The 20,347-nt window shown below is 48.4% G+C and overlaps 1 protein-coding gene across 6 annotated transcripts in view; it reads right to left on the bottom strand.

Annotated features, from left to right (window-relative positions):
• Nucleotides 1–20,347, bottom strand: part of ACTR3B (actin related protein 3B) — an 84,745-nt gene that overhangs the window by 13,058 nt on the left and 51,340 nt on the right. For all 6 annotated transcript variants that reach the window (XM_072776863.1, XM_072776869.1, XM_072776868.1 and 3 more), the window contains 2 exons: nucleotides 19,873–20,046; nucleotides 18,011–18,103 (listed from right to left, as the gene is read on the bottom strand). In XM_072776863.1, coding sequence (XP_072632964.1) covers nucleotides 18,011–18,103; nucleotides 19,873–20,046 — 267 coding nt within the window. The remainder of the gene's footprint in view (nucleotides 1–18,010; nucleotides 18,104–19,872; nucleotides 20,047–20,347) is intronic.

Below are 20,347 nucleotides of genomic sequence, written 5' to 3' on the forward strand. Positions count from 1 at the left end.
TAGGCAAAAAGGTTAAACATTTCCTAAAAGAAGGTATACAAATGACCAATAAGGACATGAAAAGACAGTCAACAGACTCTGGAATCAGGATCATACTAATCAAATCCACTACACACCAAGTTCAGGTTAAGATAGGAACAAACAAAACTCTTACACGTTGTCAGTGGAAGCGTAAAGTGCACAGCCACTTGGGGGAAAATCTGCTGGTCTTTACAAAGTTAGACATACACTTACCGTATGACAAAGCAATTGCAGTCCTGGGTATTTGCCCAAGGAAAACAAAACATATATCCACACAGACTTGAACCCAAATGTTCAGAGCAGATTTTTTTGTGGTAGCCAAAAACTGGAAACAAGCCAAATAACATACCAGTGGGGAAGATACATTGTGAGGTATCATACAGCAGGTGCTAAGTGGTATGTTTATGGCCCAAAGCACTGAGTACCAGAAACTGAGGACACCTGTATGATTCTACTGGCATGCAACCCCAGAAAGTCAAATCTGACCTGCAGTGACAAGGAGCAGGTCAGGGCTCTGCAGCACTAGGCTGAGGGTGGGGACGGGGACCTCGTCCAGGTGAATCCAAAGTTGAATTTTTACAAACAGGGCAATGTAATAGAAAGTGATGGAGGAAGGATTGTGGTGAATGGAGGACTCACCCAAGGGGTGAGGCTCCCTGGTCTCCGGCTCCTCCCTGCATTACTATCTGCTATGTGAGGAACGAAGCACATGGTCCAATCCAAGTGTACTAAACACTGACTCCCATGTGCTGCTGTGCACAATGGAAAAACAGGCCTTGGGATCCCTGGGTGGCGCAGCGGTTTAGCGCCTGCCTTTGGCCCAGGGCGTGATCCTGGAGACCCGGGATCGAATCCCACGTCGGGCTCCCGGTGCATGGAGCCTGCTTCTCCCTCTGCCTGTGTCTCTGCCTCTCTCTCTCTCTCTCACTGTGTGCCTATCATAAATAAATAAAAATTAAAAAAAAAAAAGAAAAAGAGAAAAAGAAAAAGAAAAAGAAAAAGAAAAAGAAAAACAGGCCTTGTGGCTCAGGCCCACCCAGGAGCAAGCTCCAGGCCTCACCCCAGTTCCAAGCCTTGCTCTGAGCTGAGAAATTCTAACAGGACCCAGTAACCTCAATGGACTTATGGTGAACCAACCCTTGATCCCAGCCCACTCTCCCATAATCGTGGACCCAGCTCGGGTTCCTCCACTCAGCGACTGCTGCTAAATTCTCTCCTTGCCATCATGCTGCACTTCTATCTAAAATGCAGGCTTTCCCTTGGACTTAAGTTCTATTTTGCATAAGAACTCAAGCCTCCAAGCCAGAGAGGTCCCCATGTGGGCACAGACTAGGGTGACCAGTCCCATGGAAGGCTGATAAGAACAGAGCTGCCTGGCAGGAGCATCCCACTGATAAAGGCTTCACTGCCCCTGGGCGGCCAGGGCGCAACACCCACCCACAGCACCCTTCTTGCTGACCCTGAGACAACTGCTTCCCTGGCCCTGCGGCCTGGCAGCGGTTCTCAGGGCACAGGAAGCCCACCACACAGAATGGAGGGGGACAGAGTCTAAAGGAAGATATGCTTACTGTTGATACTGCATACAGCAGAAAGCTAGGCTATGAAATCCTTTTGCCTGAAAGGAATATGTGGCAAGAGCAAGGAAACGACTAGAGAACTGCATTCTACAAAATGAGCAAACACGGATCTGAGTGATGCTGTGTTCCCAACAGGCATTCCAAGCTCTTCCCAGCCTGAACCCCAACCCCTGTCCCACTCCACAAGCGCCAAGAATGACACTCCTGTCTATATGGGGCTCACCCTCTCCTCCACTGGTTCTGAGACCAAAGGGCTCACCTCTCCAGACTTCAATTTCCTCATCTGCAAAATAACATGACCATGTAGCCCACAGGGTTTTTAAGAAAACTGCAGGAGGGATCCCTGGGTGGCGCAGCGGTTTGGCGCCTGCCTTTGGCCCAGGGCGCGATCCTGGAGACCCGGGATCGAATCCCATGTCGGGCTCCCGGTGCATGGAGCCTGCTTCTCCTTCTGCCTATGTCTCTGCCTCTCTCTCTCTCTCTCTCTCTCTGTGACTATCATAAATAAATAAAAATTAAAAAAAAAAAAAACTGCAGGAGGTGATGTGTGAGCAGCACCTGGCACGGGGCTGGTCCAGAGCAGGGGCACTCATGCCTCCCAACACTGGTGGGACTGTCACCCACCCTGGGCCACACTCAGGACTGAGCAGTACACATCTGTCCAGCCCCCGAGATCCATCTACACTCTCTGCACTCCATCACTCAAAACAGGGCACAGCAGGCAGTCGGTCCTGAACAAAACATTTGTGGGTGAGTGGAGGGGCCCAAGGGTGAGGGGTGTTTGCTTTACTGAACTCTGGAATAAAGTGAGAAAGGGAAGAGAATGGACTCCAGCAAGTAATTCAGGAGCCACAGATAAGAATAACTGATGGTCTCTACTGCGTTGTTGAACCTCAGTAATCTCATGCTCCTCCCCAAGGCACAGGATGAGATTGCCCCCAGGGGGCATTAAGGACTGTCCAGAGACATCTGTGATAGGGCGGAAGCTGCGATGCTCCTGGCACCCAGCAGGTACACACCAGGCAGGCTGTGGACCCTCTCAGCGTAACACAGGGCAGACCACAGGAGAGGATCTGGCCCAAATGTCCAGAGCACCAAGGCTAGGAAACTCTGCTCCGGTGCTAAGCAACAAAACCAAAGAGACCTGCATAGCAGCAAACCCAGGGGGCATCAGGGAAGGGGTGCCCACTCTGCAGCTAATCCCAGCTGAACAACCATCCCCAAAACAGCAGCTGCTGCAAAGAGAGAGCCAAGGAAACTAGGAAAATCCCTGGGAATTTGAAAAATAGAAAAGTCCATTAGCTGGAGCCCTGCATGGACACTGAAGACCCATCCACCTGGCCCGGGTGCAGGGGCATCTGGAACATTGCCGGTGGTCATTCAACAGAACACGGCAACGGTGCTGACGGCCTGGTGCTGGCGAAAGCACTTCCACATCCCAACTCGCACACCTTCCCAACAGCGGCACAAGGTGGGGACCGGCCTGACAGACCTGCTGGTGAGGACACCAAGGCCCGGAGAGGTCAAGCAGTTGCCAAGGTCACCTAACTGAACAAACCCTGAGGCCCAGACCCCAGTGCTCGCGGCGTCCCTCCAATGACAGGGCACGTGGACCTGCTGCACCAGAGGGACCAGGAGCTGAGGCCCGCCTGCCACTGCACTGGGTCTGGCCGCCTACACCACCGCCCACCCCATTCAACCAAACTGCCCTCAGGGCTCCTCACCACCTTCCTTCTCAAGTCCCACAGGACCCTCAACCTCTCTGCAAGAGCAGCTCCACAGAACCGGTCCAAAACCGGATGCCCCCGGCACACGCTATGAAGCCGGGCAGCAAGCCTCCTGCACAGCGCCCCCACCCCCACCCGCGCACAGCACAGCATAGCATAATGGGGCGGGCGCAGCCACAAAAATTACAACTGTAGAGGGGAAAGCAAGTCCGGCCTGGGGCAGCCAAAGCCAACTGACCTACCACCTTCTAAGAGCAAAACGCTCACCGTGGATACACAGCCACCACAGCCGAAGCAGCAGGGATTAGAGGACACAGTAACTCAGGTCCGTCCGGAGGAAAGAGGACGGATGAATTCTCACAATCATCGACCAGCTGGACATTACAAACAGGAAATCAAAAATTGATTTTTTTCCTCTACTAACCAAGAAAAAGCTTTTTCATCTCAACATTCAACTATAAAAATGTACCTTTGCCCCCACCCCAACCAAACTTTGAGTGGAAGAGTTCTTTTCTACAAAGACAAGAAGGCAGACCTCACCTCGCCAGCCAGCCTTTAGGCCAGCCAGCTGTCACCTGTCATCGTGCTGCTCCTGTGCATGATGACGCCAGAAACAAATCACATAAGGAGCCCAAGGAGCCCATCCTGAGCCCCTCGGCCACACTGGCCCCGGGCCACTCCGCAGTGTGAACCGCGTCGTTCTCACCAATGGACCACCCACTCCGCCAAGAAATGGCACGGCTAAGAGTTGGCCCTTCGCGCTTGACACATATCCCGGGGGTTCCTAAGAATGGGACAGACAGGACAGACGGAAGCCTTTCCCAGGAGAAGCAGGCAGCCACAAGGAGGCAGCGCCCTCTGCCTGGATACCCCCAGCACTTCCCACCTGCCACCTGCGGCCTGCGAGCAAACAAGCTGATTTCCTAAGTAGTGCCTCAGGAGCAGTAAAAGATTACCTGAACTTGCTATTTTCAACCCAAGTGAGTGTTCAGAGAGCTATCCCGACATTTCAGTTTTGCTTTTAGGCAGCACCTGTTCAGTTTACTGCCTGTTTCACTTTCAGAGCGAGGCGGGGGGGTAGAGGCAGCAGGAACAGAGAGGAATCGGTGGAAGGACCAATAAACGCATCCTCGCCATCTCACTGCAGAGGCCACAGTGACAGTACTCACAGAGATGGTTCTGTGCTCAGAGTACGAGCAACGCCGCATGGTGTTCCCGATCCATTCCCACACGGAGGAGTAAGTAAACATCCTCCATTCTGTCCACAGGTTACCACAAATAATGAAATTTTCATATTCTCAAATCAACCCCCTTACTTACAGAAAAAAAAAACAGACCCATGAAGGAGACAGAGAGCTCACAGCAAGCACCCAGCACAGAGAAAGCACTTAACATGCCCAACTTATCTAACATCACTTGCAAAGTTACAGGTAAAAAACAGTGTCTATCACTACTTTCACTGTCTGCAAAGCACAGGTCAACATGACCCCTTAAGGTAAGATGTTGAACTCAACGTTTATTTTAACAGCTTAACACATCTTTACTGGGCCTGGTTTTCGAAACATGTTTTTCACCAAGATTCTAGATTTGGTCTTAATTAAGCCCAAACTCCATAGGAGCACATATAAAGCCCCCCCCCTTTTTTTTAAGATTTACTTGAAAGAGAGCACCTGAGCAGATGGGGAGGCGGCAGAGGGAGAGGGAGAAGCCAGCTCCCCATTGAGCAGGAGCCCGACACGGGGCTCGATGCCAGGACATTGGGACCATGACCCTGAGCCCCCCAGGCGCCCCTACAAAGGCCGTCCTGACCTCGCTGGAGTCTAGAGCCCAGCTGTCTCATGGCCATGCCCACCTGGCCTCCGTGGCTGTGCAGCACCTGTCCCAGAAAGCCAGTGCTCATCACCTCTTCAGGACTCACAATACCTCCCTCCCACCTTCTGCCCAAGCAGCAAAGGTGGCCGTCTCTGAGCTCACAAAGCTCTCCGTACTCCATGCATTTGTCCAGCAATACCTACTGAGAGCCTACTGTGCACCAGAAACTGTTGGTCAGGGCTGAAGCTAACAGGTCAAAACGGGGAAGACACCAGAGATAAGGGCTGTGCAGGGCAAGGGAGGGTGAAATAGGTGTAGGAGCAGGGCAGACATGCTACTTTCAACATGGTCAGAAGCCTCGTTAGAAGATGACATTTGAACAAGGAGTGGAAGGTATTGAGGAAGTCAGGTAGATACCTGGAAGAATTTCCCAGACAAAAGGAGCAGCAGGTACAAAGGCCCTGTGGTGGAAGCATGTTTGGTGTGTTTGTGAAACAGCAAGAAGGGAACAGAGGAGTCCAGACAGAGTGAAGTGAGGCAGACAAGAAGAGCATGACGTGGGCTTCTAAATTAACAGACCAGGTCACAGGGAGCTGTGTAGCCCTTACAGGACCAGCCTGGGCTCTGAGAGAGCCAAGAAGGCTCTGGAAGGTCTTTGTCACAGGGCCTGATCTGACTGAGATGTTAACAGTACCTGTCTGGCCCTGCACTGAGGCTGAGTCAGAAGGGAGCCCAGTAAAGGACGCTAATCTAGCTGGCCAGAGATGACAGTGGCTGGCACCGGGGTAGCAGCACACTTGGCAGTGAGAGATGCTTAGTTTGCACATGGCCTGAGAACATAACAGAACCTGATGAGGGGTAATGTGCAGTATGAGAGATAAAAGGAGTCAAGAAGACAATTTCCAAAGTTTCTGGCCTAAAACCTCACTGGAAGGGTGGAGCTACCACTAACCACAGGTGGAAGGGGTTTGAGGGGAAGATGGAGAACTCAGCTCAGGGTCTGCCAGACGCCCGTGGGGGTGGAAGAGACAGCTGGTAGACAAGCTTGCAGTCTAGGCTGCGGGCCCCGAGTCTGGAGTCATCAGAGGACGAACAGTACAGCACAACAAGGGAGTGGACAGAGCCACAAAGAGAAGGGCCCAGGAGTCCCGTGTGGGGAGCAGCAGGGCAGGAAGGTGTGCGGGGGGTGGGGGGTGCTCCCAGGTGCCCTTGCTAACACATGGAGGTCACAGTGCCCATGCAGGAGCAGCGCAGGGAGAGCCATGAGGGTGAAGTCACGTCTGGAATATGCCGAGGAGAGAAATGTGAGGACAAGTGCACAGAAAAGCTTCCCAGGGCTTCTGCTGCAGAAGCGTGGGGGGGGGGGGGGGGGGGCGGGCAGGTGCAGAGGGGGCGGGCAGGTGCAGAGGGCTAAGACAGCTTCAAGAAGTTATGGCCTATTCCAAGCTGACTGGAAGGAGCCCCAGGGCAAGGGGCGACCACAGGAGTGACGTTCAGGGGGAAGCATCCTCAAGTTTCTAGAGGGGTGGGGCCACAGGTGAGAATGGGAGGGGCTGCTAAGGCAGAAGGTGTGGATCTTCGGGGGCCATAGACCCCTCCCCACAATAATGCTCTTAAATGCATAAAACAAAATATGTAGGATCACCAAGGAAAACAATTATGCTGAAAAACAATTATCAAAAATCAAAAATATCAAGAGAACTTTCTAACGCGTGACTGTGATTTATGCGCTTCTCACTGAGCAACAAGAGCTAGCAGCAGGTTTCCTGAAGACGTGATGTGCTCAAAACAACAGGTGACAGTATTAGCCACCACAGCTGGAATGTGGCATGACACCACAGGCACGACATCTAGCTAGTGATGATGATTCCTTCTGCTTCTCACGCTGCACATCTACTTCTGAAAATCCTGTTGGTTCTAACCCCAAAACAGGACTCAAATCTGACCATTCCACAAGACCTCCATGACTATGTCTTCTGGGCAGTGGGGGTAACCTACCAGCTTGTTTGCGCCTTCAGTCCTGAGCCTACATTCTACTTCCAACATGGCAGCCACGACTGTTGTGTCAGAACATGTCGTATCAGGTCACTGCCATACTTAAACCCCTCCAGGGCCTTCTCAGCTCTCTTGGGGCTTAAGACAAAGCCCTTCCAACAGTTTACAAGACCCATGGGCACTATGCAGATTGTGCACTGCATAATTCCAGGACTGCCATTCACTTAGACCAAGGGTTGGCAACTCCACTCATGAACCCAAACTGGGCCAGTGACTATTCTAGTACAGCTTAGGAGCTCAGAATGGCTTTTGCATTTCTAAAGGGGGGGAGCACAAGAATAATACTTCATGACACATGGAAATTGCAAGTCCATGTCACCCACTACTTGGAGACTAACTTGGCCATGCCCCAAGCCCGCCACCCCCATCCTCTGCTGCTCCAGCTTCCTGAGCACTTCCGTATTTTACACACGTACTGATTTGTGTTGAATGCCCCCACAAGAGTGTAACCATCACAATGGCAGGGATTTTTTTTTCCCTGTTTTGGTCACAGCTGACCCCACAGGACCCAGAACAATGACCAGCACACAGCGGGTTCCCCACAAGTACTGCTCAATGAGTATGTGAACTGAGGGACCATGTAGGGCCCATGCAGCCACCAGGCATCCCCCTGCCGAGGGGTGATCACTCAGAGCCTCCCCTTGCCTCAGCCACCCCTTCTCCCACTGGTGAAAGGCTCTCCTGCCCTGGACTCAATCACTCGGCTTCAGCTGAGGAGAAATCTCTCCCCCTTGTATTTTCTTACTGCATAGTCTTTACTAAGGCCAAGAAGAAAAACTCAAAATGCACTAATCTGCTGAAAGTCCTATCAAGTCTGACTGCTGATTTACTAAGTCACAGAATCCCTCCCTTCCCTCGTAACTCAGTCAATTCAAATAGAAAAATGCATATTTCATACAACTACTTTACTGGAATAAAACAGAACTGCAGCATTTCCTCTGAACTAAACCCACATCAATAACCTGTCATATCCAATTCCCGGTCTGCCCCACTATGAACAGTAATCAACATTCATGCACTCAGCAGAGGGCAGTTACCATGCTACAGCAGGAACTGCCCCATCCAAGCCTCATAACAACATTAAGTACATATCAGTTTATTATTTATTTACCCTTACAGATTAAAGTAGTCAAATAACTGGCCCAAAGCCACACAGCTAGTAAGTTGCACATCTGACTCCAAAGCCCATAGAATAACAGAATATGATAAAATAATAATATTTACTTAGTATTAACTGTAGTATGTACTGTGCTTTATCATCTGTCAGGATTATCTCAGCGCATCCTCATGGTAATTCCATGAGACAGTCACATTAATTATGCCCATCCTACAGCAGAGGAAGCAGAGGCTGGGAGAGCCAGAATAATCGCTGCCCTGTCATGATGCTCCCAAGTGGCTCAAGCAAAATGGTAACACGGCAGTTTGGCTCTGGAGCCTACACTCTTTCTTTTTTTTTTTTAGTATTTTCTTTCTTTATTTGAGAGAAAGATAGAAAGAGCACAAGCTTAGGGAAGGGGCAGAGGGAGAGGGAGAAGCAAGCTTCCTGCTGAGCAGGGAGCTGGATCTGAGGACCCCAGGATCATGACCTGAGCCAAAGGCAGCTGCTTAACAGACTGAGCCACCCAGGCGTCCCTGGAGCCTACACTCTTAAGCATACTTTTCCAGAAATGTCATACAAAAGCCAACATTCGATGTGATTCATTCTAAAGGCAGTTTAATTTAGAAAACAGACCAGGTGATTCTCCATTGCAGAGAAAGCAACAGTCAATTTCCTGGGTGCCAGCAGTCAGGACACTCTAGACAGTCACCTTCCCAATCAGTACCCGACAGTATACCTCCTGCAAGCCCACTGGGATTTTGACTAGAAATCCACCAGTGATCAAAGACCCGCTGACCCAGACAAGCACCTATTGGGCTCCTGTCCACAAATTCTCCCATCAGAACCAGCCAGCTCAGAAAGCATCACTAATAACATGCCGCTGTAAATGTCACATTACATCCTGGAAAGAAAGAGATCTTGACCCAAGCTACAAAATATCAAAACCCTAAAACCCTTAATGTAAGAAAAGAGTTGGATACAGAAACTGACACAGGACAGAGCCTTAGATCCCACTAAAATAATGTTTTTGAAGAATGCTGAGTACTTAAGAAAATGTTCACAACATAGTGCTAAGTTAATATACAGGATACAAAATATACATGTAGCATGATATATCTACCTATTATTCATGTTTCACAAACATGAATAAGGAAGGTAGTCAAAGTAATGATAAGCAATGAGAAGTGATTCTGCTTTCTTTATGGAAGATTTCAGTATTTCTCAAATTTTCTAAATGCATTTTAAGTTGGAAATAATAATCTTTGCTCATCTAAAGAGTCTAAGCTTTCTAGACTAAAGTTGTATCTTACCGTGCAGTCCTCTGACTTGCTAGATGACTCAAATCCTCACACTTCACATGACTGTACCATCTGTTTATTCAGGTCGCTGTGGTGGCTGGATTTTTCAGTAGCCCTCAGCAATCATAATAATACCTTACTTGGCTGCACAAGTGTTTGTTTCATGTCAAATAAAAGTCTCAATTATAAAACACCTCCACATGAGGCACCTGGGTGGCTCAGTCAGTTAAGCATCTGCCTTCAGCTTGAGTTGTGGTCCTGGGGTCCAAGGATGGAGCCTTGCATCATGTTCCCCACTTGGCAGGGAATCTGCTTCTCCCTCTGCCCCTCACCCTGCTTGTTCTCTCTCACTCTCTCTCCCAAATGAATAAATAAAATCCTTAAAAAAATAAAATAACACACCTCCAGAAACAGAAGGGTCCTTCCTCTCTGCTGGTAAAGACCATGGCAGCAGATGCCATTATAAACACTACACATGGGCAGCCCCTGTGGCGTAGTGGTTTGGCGCCGCCTGCAGCCCAGGGCCTGATCCTGGAGACCTGGGATCCAGTCCCGCGTCAGGCTCCCTGCATGGAGCCTGCTTCTCCCTCTGCCTGTGTTTCTGCACCTCTCTCTGTCTCTCTCATGAATGAATAAATAAAATCTTTTTTAAAAAATAAAAAATAAATAAACACTACACATAACCTGCTTGCCACCTGAAGCCTAAGTCAGAAAGACTTGAAATCAAGTATGTATTACCAGGAAATTCATTTAACACCTAATATGGCATTAAAAATGACAAAAACTCACATTCCTGTAATGCTAAGCAGATTCTAGGCTGGAGACTCTTCTTATTTTCACCCAGTTTGACAGACAGACACTGCCACCTACCCACCATGCTGTGTAAGTCTAACCCGCTCGCTGCACTGCAGTGCACAGCAGAATGCTGGCAGAGGAGTGTTCACAGCTGCTCACTGCAGGTGAGGCAGAAGCACCGTCAGGAGCCCCTGGTAACCAACCTGCACTGTATTCTTGAAAGAATGTCCCTCCTTAGGGACAAGAGCTTCTCGACTCTCAGGCGGAACCTGCAATTCCAGCAAAGTCTGAACGAGCCTATTTCCAAACCGTGGGCCACAGGATGCCATCCAGTGTCCTACAGAAAATCCAAGTGAATTTCCAGGGTTGGCTGTGAACAGCCGCCTGACCCGGGGGATGAAACAACTCCAAACAAGGTCTCCCAAGAATGTCTGCACACCTTCTCTCTCCCTTGTGACCCCTTTCCTGCCTGTGACTGCTGTAATCTGACTCCTGCCCAACTCCTTCCAGGCTGCTCGCCTCTCCACCCTCATCTTGCCACACGTGGCTAGTGGCAACTATATTAAACCACACAGACATAGACCGTGTCCACCATCGCAGAAAAGTGCATCAAGAGTGTGTGGGTTCAGATGCCACTCACCAGGAGCTCTCCCTCACCCTCTGTCGGAGTGAGTGAGCATCCCCTTCCGCGCCCTCACAGCTCATCTGGCCTTTTCCAGGTGCTCAGTGCACATCTACTCAGATGTCAGAACAGTGGACACATCACTGATTCCTTCACCACTCGGGTAAAATGAGCTTCCGAAAGTCCTCAGCTTGGCAAGTCAATATCCAGTGGTGGGTTTCACTGCTCCTCCCCAGACACATGAGAACTGTGCAGCTCTGGCCACATCAGCAGGATGTACCACAGAGAGATACGGGGTACACAGGCATAATGCCAGGGCTGAACCAACAGAGCTCTGGAACCTTCTCTGCCCACTTCCTTTCCCCAAACAGAGAAGCTTCCCTCATATCCGTTCACATGTCAGACTTGAATCAGGATCTCATCTATTTTGAGAGGCCTATTTTGAAAAGGGATGGAAAAAATAATACCTTAAAATATATTTTTTTCTCTCTTAAATACTAAAGATATTTGAACTTCTTCAACATTAAGAATGAAAATAATAGGGCAGCCCAGGTGGCTCAGTGGTTTAGCGCAGCCTTCAGCCCAGGGTGTGATCCTGGAGACCCAGGATCCAGTCCTGCGTCGCGTGGAGCCTGCTTCTCCCTCTGCCTGTGTCTCTGCCTCTCTCTCTCTCTCTCTCTCTCTCTCTTTCTCATGAATAAATAAAATCTTAAAAAAAAAAGAATGAAAATAATAAATATAATTCACTTACTTTGCAACATGCTTCTCTGATTTAAAAGACATTACCATAATTAAAATACATATACCCAATTCAAGGTATTTGTTACAGAAAAATTGTTCCTTGATCTATATCAAGATATATTCACATCTGCTTGACAAACATACTGAATAAGACTTTTTAACAACTCCCAACCCACTGCTAAAGCACATTTACCAGTATTTTATCGCTGGCCTTGCCTTGTTTCTGACTAGATCTGTTTCTGACTACCATCAGTGCCTCCTTAGAATCCACCCAAAACAGGTTTCTGAAACACCTGCCCTGCTTTCCCTCCCACTGCTACCTGTGAAGTTCTGTCTCCTGACTCACCCCCACCACCCCCCAGGCTGAGCCCTCAGACACTGCTCAACTGCCACCTCTGCAGCCTTTCAGGATTCCCTCTAATTAAATGCAATCGGTCCCTTCTCTCAATTACCATAATTTGCATGACTCATTTTAATGACATTTAGCTTGTAGTGGTTCCATTAGAATCATTTCAGTATTATTTGTAGCTTTTTTATAAGCTCTTGAAGACAAGAACCACCTCTCAGACACACTCACATCTTCTAATTTAGCAACAGTAGGGTCTTGTATTGAGTGGTGCACTCAGCTGACAAACAGAGCAGAAATAGAAGACATCCAGTTACACTACAAAGAACTCAAGCTTGGCTTTGCCCTCAAGTAAAGCATAAAAGTCACTAAACGCTGACGAATCCAGGAGTGAACAAGTCACTAACAGTGGTTCTCAATTCAGCTGTACATTAGAATCATCTGGGAAGATTTTAAATTCCCAATGCCCAGGCCCAGCCTAGTTCTATCAGAATCTCCAGGGTGGGACCCGGGCAAGTGGATATGTTAGCACTCCAGGTGCTGGCCACAGGCAGCCAGGGATGAGCACTTCTGGTTTCCAGAAGCACCCGCTCCTTGTAATGACTTGGCCTTTTGGGGAAACCACAGGCCCAAGCAAGCCTGGGCCCTCACGGGAGACCCCACCGCCAGGCCCCCACCTCCATAATATAGCAGCTGAATACAGAATGGGGGGCGTGTGAACACCTATCCTTTTACTCTACAGGCCAGGACGAAAAAAAATTAGATTATGATTACTTTTGTCAAAAAATTATGGGGCTTCTGACTGGCTCAGTCAGTGGAACATGCAACTCTTGATCTGGGGGTTTTGAGTTCAAGCCCCACGTTGGGTGTAGAGATTACTTAAGAATAAAAATATTTTAAAAGGCAAATAAAGGTAAAAATGAAAATCTGTTTTGTTTCTATAGACTCTAAATTTTTACAGCCACCTCTTATTCTGACTCATCCACCACCTCTTTCTTGTCTACGGGCCTGCATGAGGTGCCGATGCAAGGACCAGGAATGTCTCAGGTGTCTCCACAGAGCCTAAAGAAGGCCTCCCCCACTCCCTTCCTCCAAGAAACCCCCTGTGGTCACCAAGACTGCATCTGGTAAACAACAGAAGTCTTGGCCCGGCTGGACTGGACAGCAGCACCAGGACCAAGCTGGCCAAAGGGAAGGCCACTTCCCCTAAAGCCGAGGGCTGGCTCAGTACTCCTTTCTGCTAGGTCTCTAGGGCCCTACTGCCACTGTGTTGGCCACCACAGAGGCCCGAGTGAGGCTGTGGGAACGGTGGGGACGGCGCACAGTGGCTGTGAGGTCAGGAGCCCACACCTACACCTGGGGGGTACCCACCTAGGCAGCTTGTCCCTCAGGGCTCAGCACATGGGATACTTCCTCTTTCCAGTCATGAGCTTCTGTAGGTGAGGACCAGGTCTCCCCAACACCGCTGGAGCTCGTGGCAGGTGCTGAAGCCACTAACAAGGAGGCCCAGCAGGTGGGAAGCAGCAGCGGTGATGGGAAGAGAGTGGCAGAGCAGGAAGACTGAGCTGGAAGGACGCCGCCTCATGGCACTTGAGCAAGGCCACTGCCTGTTCTGCTCCAGTGTCTACAGTGCATCTTCCAACTAACAGTATCTTAGATCTAGTTGTTCAAACCCACAAATGCACACATCTGTGCGTTTCACGAACACAGAAGCTTAGCTGAAAGGCTCCGTGACAAAGCCAAGTCCACACTTAGCAGGAGGGGAGGGAGGAAAGCGGGACCAAAAGAACAGAAGGAGTCAAAACCATGAAGCCCCAGGAGAACCCCTTCATGACACCATGCAGGGGCAGCTCAGGAAACTGAGTCCACTCTGTCCTTTGCAGGTGGGAGACCCGAGTGCCTGGAAGCGAAAGGAGCCTGCTAGGAACTGTTTACGACATCCTTCCTCAGGGTGGCCCACCGAGGCCACACCTGACATCCAGCCTGTGAGACCTCGTCGGGAAGGCGTCCTGATGCTGGGCTTTCAAAAGCAATTCTCTCTCCAACAGGCTGACCATTTCCATCAAGTTCCTGGGAACAGCACCTCCGGCCAGCCGCACATCATCCCAGCAGCCTTAGCAGAGCTGAGTAAACGCAGCAGAATGGATGGTCTGGAAGCTGGAAACCTCTACCATCTGGCCTTTTGCAGGAAAATCACCCTGAGGAGAATGTGCTGTGACAGCCACTACCTGGCAGGTATCTGGAGGCTTCTCTATTAAACTTCGACGCACCCAGCAAGCCCCGTGTTCTGGAAACAAGTCTCTTCTGTGGTGGCCAGGTAGAGCTGGGGTGCCCAGCAGACATTCAGTCACCCCTCCCCACCGCCCAAGCCCAGGGATGCCATGGAGAACAGCCGAAGTGGCCTGCCAGCACTGCGCAGGTGCCCAGTAAGGCGATGCTCTAGGTGGTGCCGCCCCACACGATGTGTCCCTTGAGCAAACACAGAAACCTTCACTGCTGAGCATAGGGATCTCAGGGGCAGGGTTCCCTGTGATGCATTCTAATCTACTCTGGTATCTCATGAAAGCAGCAAAGGGGTGCGGTGCTCTCTGTGTCCCCCTCTCCCCACGGGGCACAGAGCCTGGCCACATGACAAAGGAGAAAAGCACGGTCAGTGCCTCCTGCCCCCAATCAACCCTACTTGAATTCTAGGCCACCTGCAAGGCTGCGATAACCCTGCAGAGGCCACCACAGAAAAACTTGGGTGGCTGAGGGTGCACAAGTCTGACTCAGCACCAACACAATAACTGCGGCCCCTCCCAAGCCACGGGGAGATGGCAGTCCTAAGGGTGGTCAGGGACAGGGCTTCTGTCTTTGGAGACTCATTCCCCTCCCACATTTGACATAATTTTCAGTGTCACGTGGTGAAACACAGATGAGTTTTCAAAGATGTGGGATGCAGCCTGGTCTCAAAATCCAGCTGCACCACTAAGTGGCTACATGACTCTCCTGCACTTAACTCCTCTCAAAGCTCAATCTTCTGATCTGTAAACAAGATCATCGTCCTCAACACGTATGTGAGGAATAAAAGACCAAGTCCCTGCACGTGACAGGCCTCTGGGACACAGCAGGGCTGCCAGGCACAGCGGCCACCTCACAGGAGGAGAAACCACAGCTACCTCACAACAAGGCTGTGAGGAACATGTTTCATCCAGTTCTCAGCTCGTATCACTATTTACCAAATGCAAATGATGTAATTTCTTCAAGAGAAATCTGTTCACAGATGGAGATGCTCAAGGTTGTTTCTGAACAAGGTAAGGGGCACCCAGATACCAATTAGGCACAAAACAAATCTGAAATTTCCAATCATTTAAAAAATTACACTTAGCAGCTCAAGCACTTTCTCCAACTTCCTGAGCACAGCACTGATAGAAATCTGAAACTTTAAATATATGTTGGTATGGGGTCCCTGGGGGGCTCGGTCAGTTAAGCAACCGGCTCTTGGTTTTGGCTCAGGACATGATCTTAGGGTCATGAGATCCAACCCCACAGCCAGCTCCACGCTCAGCATGGTATCTGCTGGAGATTCTCTCTCTGTATGCCCTTCCCTCAACTCATTCGCTCTCTGTAAATAAATACATAAACAAAATCTTAAAAAATAATAATAAATTGAGAAATATTAATAGGGTTAATGTCCTTGCATTAGTGTCACTGCCGGTCCTGACTGTCCCCCAACCACACTGCACAGCGGCCTCTGCATCCCATTGCCCGACCCTCGACACAGGCTCTATGCTCACCACCTCCAGCCCCCAGCCCAGCCATGGGCACAGCCACCAGCACCAAGGGAAGGTCTCCCCACACTTCTCACCCACCTTCACCCCACACCCCCTGGGCGGATGACCATGAAGTGAAGTGACTAGCTGGTATTTCCTCACTTTCACTCCATGAGAGTCACCAGGTCTCACCAGCCTGGGGCTGCTGGTGATACAGCCCAACCTTTCTGTCAGGTGATGACAGGGAGGTCAACTTAGCAATTTAGGAGACAAAATGTAAGCAGGGACTACACATGTGTAGCTTCTGTGGCAGCTATGGGGAAGTCACCTGGAAATGTCTAAAAAGCAAACAGAATTGGAAGCTAGATCCCCTGAGTGGTGAGGAGACAAAGTATCCGGATCTGAACAGCCTCTGCAGAAGACTTTCTCACTCCCAACCCCCAAAACTCCTTTTCCCTCCTCCACTTTATAAGTCATACTCTCTCCCACTTGTAATCCTTCTCTCTGATGACTCTGTTATTAGCACACTGTTGTTAGCAACTTAAAGATTCTGCACCTGGAAACGGCGTCCCAGTGTAATTACTGGTCACAGGAAGCAGCAGGCGCCCCACAAGGAAAGAGACGAGAGGCCGGCCGACTCCTCCAGGTGACCCCAGGGAAAAGGAAAGATGGTCGCGTCTTTTCTAAGCAGCAGAGACTGTCCCACTGCCCAACCTTACAGTCCCAGTCACTGGGGATACCGCACCTGTCCTATGACAGGAGATGGCAAGTGGAGCCAAAGAAAGCCTGAGCACCATCTGCTCCACTTGGCCCACCTCTGGGGCCCGGTCCACACAGTCTCCGAGGCCATCTCTTCTTCAAGAAGCCTAGAAATCCACTGCTCATGAACTAAACTGTCCTGAGAAATGTAACCCCATGAGGAGCAATCCACAGCAACTGGCAGAAGCTGCGCACACTTGCACATGGTGCACACGTGCTCCTCGCCTTCGGGGAGGAGATGGCACAGCCGGCAGCATCTAGTGGGAGTTAAGGAGGGGGATCAGCCTGGGTGATGCTCACAGTAAAAACGGGAAGCCTTAATCCCCTGGTCTGCCTTCAGTTCCCCTTCCTTGCACTTTTCACTGGAGGAGAAAGATGTTAAGAATATGCAACAAATAAAAAAAGAATTATACTTTGTTTTCACCTATAAAAAGTTCTCTACATAGTGAATTTTTTCCAATCATAAAAATACAGCTTGTCTAGCTATAAAATTTCTAATAATTTTAAAATACAAAAGGTAGAAAGTAAAAGCTATCCATTCCTCACCCCCAAAGATCCTGCACAATCATTCAAATCATTTTCTTATGAGCACACACAAACTCTATACCACATGGTAATACCACGTGTAAATTTTGTAACGTGCTTTCTCACTGAACAATACACACTGTAGACATCACTCCATTTGAAGTTAGCCTGATTTACCTCACTCTCCTCAAAAACCACTGTAAACATGAAACAAGAATCACTGAGCCGGATTCTCTGTCCTGTCACATGCCACGCCTGGAGCATGGGTAAGGTAGGCCGGAGCCGGGGCCCCTGGCGGACAGTGGGACACTCTCAGGCAGAAGTCAGTTCACGACAAAAGCCAACAGACCTCCACGTTCTGCTCTCAATATGTGGCTCAGCAATATTTCCTTTTATCCTATAATTACATGGGCTTTTTCTCATTTCAAGTTCCAAAATTCCTTGTAATCAAAGAATTCTGGAACAAATATTACATGAGCATTTTCTCTTTGACTGTTTCATCTCAGGCTCTAACTTCTTCTGGCAACACCACACTTGGCACCAAACCTAAATATGCAAGAAACAGGACCAGTGGATTTCACAGAAAGCATGAGAGGGAAGTATCACTCTTATCTTTCAATTAACACACATGGTCAAGTGTCCAAGGGAAAATACAGCTTGCCAGGTAAGAGTAGAAAATACTAGAATATTTAAATATTTCCAGTTAACTGAGTCATACATCCAAATATTTAGGTCATCCTCACTCTAAGAAAAATATCTTACCTTCACACTGGCCTTTAACAAAGCCTATCAAACAAGAGTGCAATAGGAATGTCTGCATAAATGTCTGATAGTCTTTAATGCTAAAGTGAATCAAAGCACCTTACCCAGGCAGCTTATACCTTATAGAGCGGACGCCGCACATCGATGGGGCAGTTCTGTATTACTTCATCAACGACATCTGAGATGGACTCCATAAAATCTGGGTTGGCAAACTAAATTTTATATAAATACAAAAGAAACATTATACATTTCTCTCAATAGGACAAAAGAAAAATTCTTTGAAAAAGTAACTTTAACAGACACAGAATCTACCATACCCCTAAAAACTTCACACTGGAATGTATAATATGTCAAATGAATTAAATGTGACTGTGTCTAAGGATGAAGACATCCCCTCGAGAGAGGAGATGGGTGGGTTTAGTGAAGGGAAATCATCAAACTGAACAAAGAGACCAGTCCTGCATTAGGAATACATGGTGTATCATGCTGATAAGAGACTATAAAAGCCTGTGCATGGTGTGCATATATAAGGAGAAACACCATGAGTACATAATGAGAATAATGCTTATGAATATACACATTATGAAAAAAAAATTAGGATAGCCCGGGTGGCTCAGTGGTTTAGGGCCGCCTTCAGCCCAGGGTGTGATCCTGGAGACCCGGGATCGAGTCCCGCATTGGGCTCCCTGTATGGAGCCTGCTTCTCCCTCTGCCTGTGTCTCTGCCTCTCTCTCTCTCTCTGTTTCTCACGAATGAATAAATGAATGAATGAATGAATGAATAAATAAATAAATAAATAAATAAATAAATAAATAAATAAATAAATAAAATCTTTAAAAAAAAATTAGCCAAGATATAACAACAACAAAAACAAAAACCACAGTCAACGAAAGATCAGTGTGGTGGGCTAGGAGATCAGAGGAGGGGTGTCATATCTGATGATGGTGGCTTTTTTTTTAAAAAAAAAGCAGGCTCCACACCCAGCTCACGACCTGACCTCAGAACTTATGACCCTGAGATCAAGACCTAAGCTGAGATCAAGAGTTAGACACAACCAACTGAGCCACCCAGGTGCCCCCGACCTGATGACAAAAGCTTTAAAATGAGGCAATGGACATGGTCATAATCAAGCTACTGAGTGAACAGCCTTATACTTAATTCTATAAGCTGAATATGCTAAAGTATAAACAATTCAATTACATTTTAAGCACATGTTAAAAATCAAGAAAAGCTTTAAAGTACTTTAGTCTCAAGGAAGGAAGGTAACATTTAGTTACTCTCTGGCTGTTCACCAGACACCGTCAGTTTTATGTCTGTTTTAAGTCAGTATCACCAAAGGCACGGGTGAACGAGCATGTTATTAGATTACAGTAACTCAGACATTTGTGCCACTTCCACCAGAATACAAATAAAACTTAAAATGTTGCCTCATTACTGCTCCTGCAAAAGTAATCATTCTTCGTGACTAATAGTCAAAATGATGACATCTGTAATTCTTGGAAATAATGTAACTAGTGGAAAGGCTGGTCCTCCTCCGACAGAAGCTCTAACTGCCCTGCAGGACAAACTGTCCTGGGTTAGAAACTGGCATTAGAAAGGATGGTCACAAAAGAGGGAAAGATTCTATGTGACCCCACTTTTTAAGAATGACGCAACTTTCATTTGGTCCCTGAGACCAACTAATTTTCATATTCATGTGAGACTGATTGTAATTCCATTACAATCCCATTACTCTTCCCAACCACCCATGGTATGTATGATGGATCACTATTTAACTATCAGGTGTGTCTGTGCAGATGCAAACTGTAACAGCCAGACAGACAAACCACACGAGGGCGCCATGTTGCTCGCACAGCACCCACGCGCACGCCAGTCTTCCTCAGGACAGGCCTGCACCCAGCGCTGATGTCAACGCACATGAGGTGGCAGTATTGCTCTACGCATGCCTTACTTTGGCAAACTCAAAAGGCAAACCTCTTACCTCTGGGTGAAAGAAAATTTCAGGCCCCAGGAATCTTTCATAGCCAACATCTATAATGAATTTCTTCTGGTTGATCGCATTGATACCCGTGTATTGCTTGATCCACTTCCGGGGATCCACATCATACTTGGCAAATTCCTTGACTATGTCAGGGCAAATATAACAGTATTTCTCCTGCAGCCAGGAACACAAAGACGTCACCAAGGATTAATGAGGCAGAGTGCCTTCCCTCCAACAAATACCCAGTGACCCGAAGCATTAAACACAGCAGAACTCCAGTGTGGACACGTTATCAGGCCTCCCACTCTGTTGTCTTTCACAGCAGACAGGACTGGGCTTTGATTCTGAACATGCAAGTCTGTTTTCTTTGCAACTCAGCTAGAAATCTCAGCCTTCCTCTATTAGATTTTGTTGCCATTTCATCTGAAACAATGTCTAAACATGTCTACCAAGTGTCCTGTCTCCTGTCATCTTT

Source organism: Canis lupus, chromosome 15, assembly GCF_048164855.1.
Source record: "Canis lupus baileyi chromosome 15, mCanLup2.hap1, whole genome shotgun sequence".
NCBI classification, from domain to species: Eukaryota; Metazoa; Chordata; class Mammalia; order Carnivora; family Canidae; genus Canis; species Canis lupus.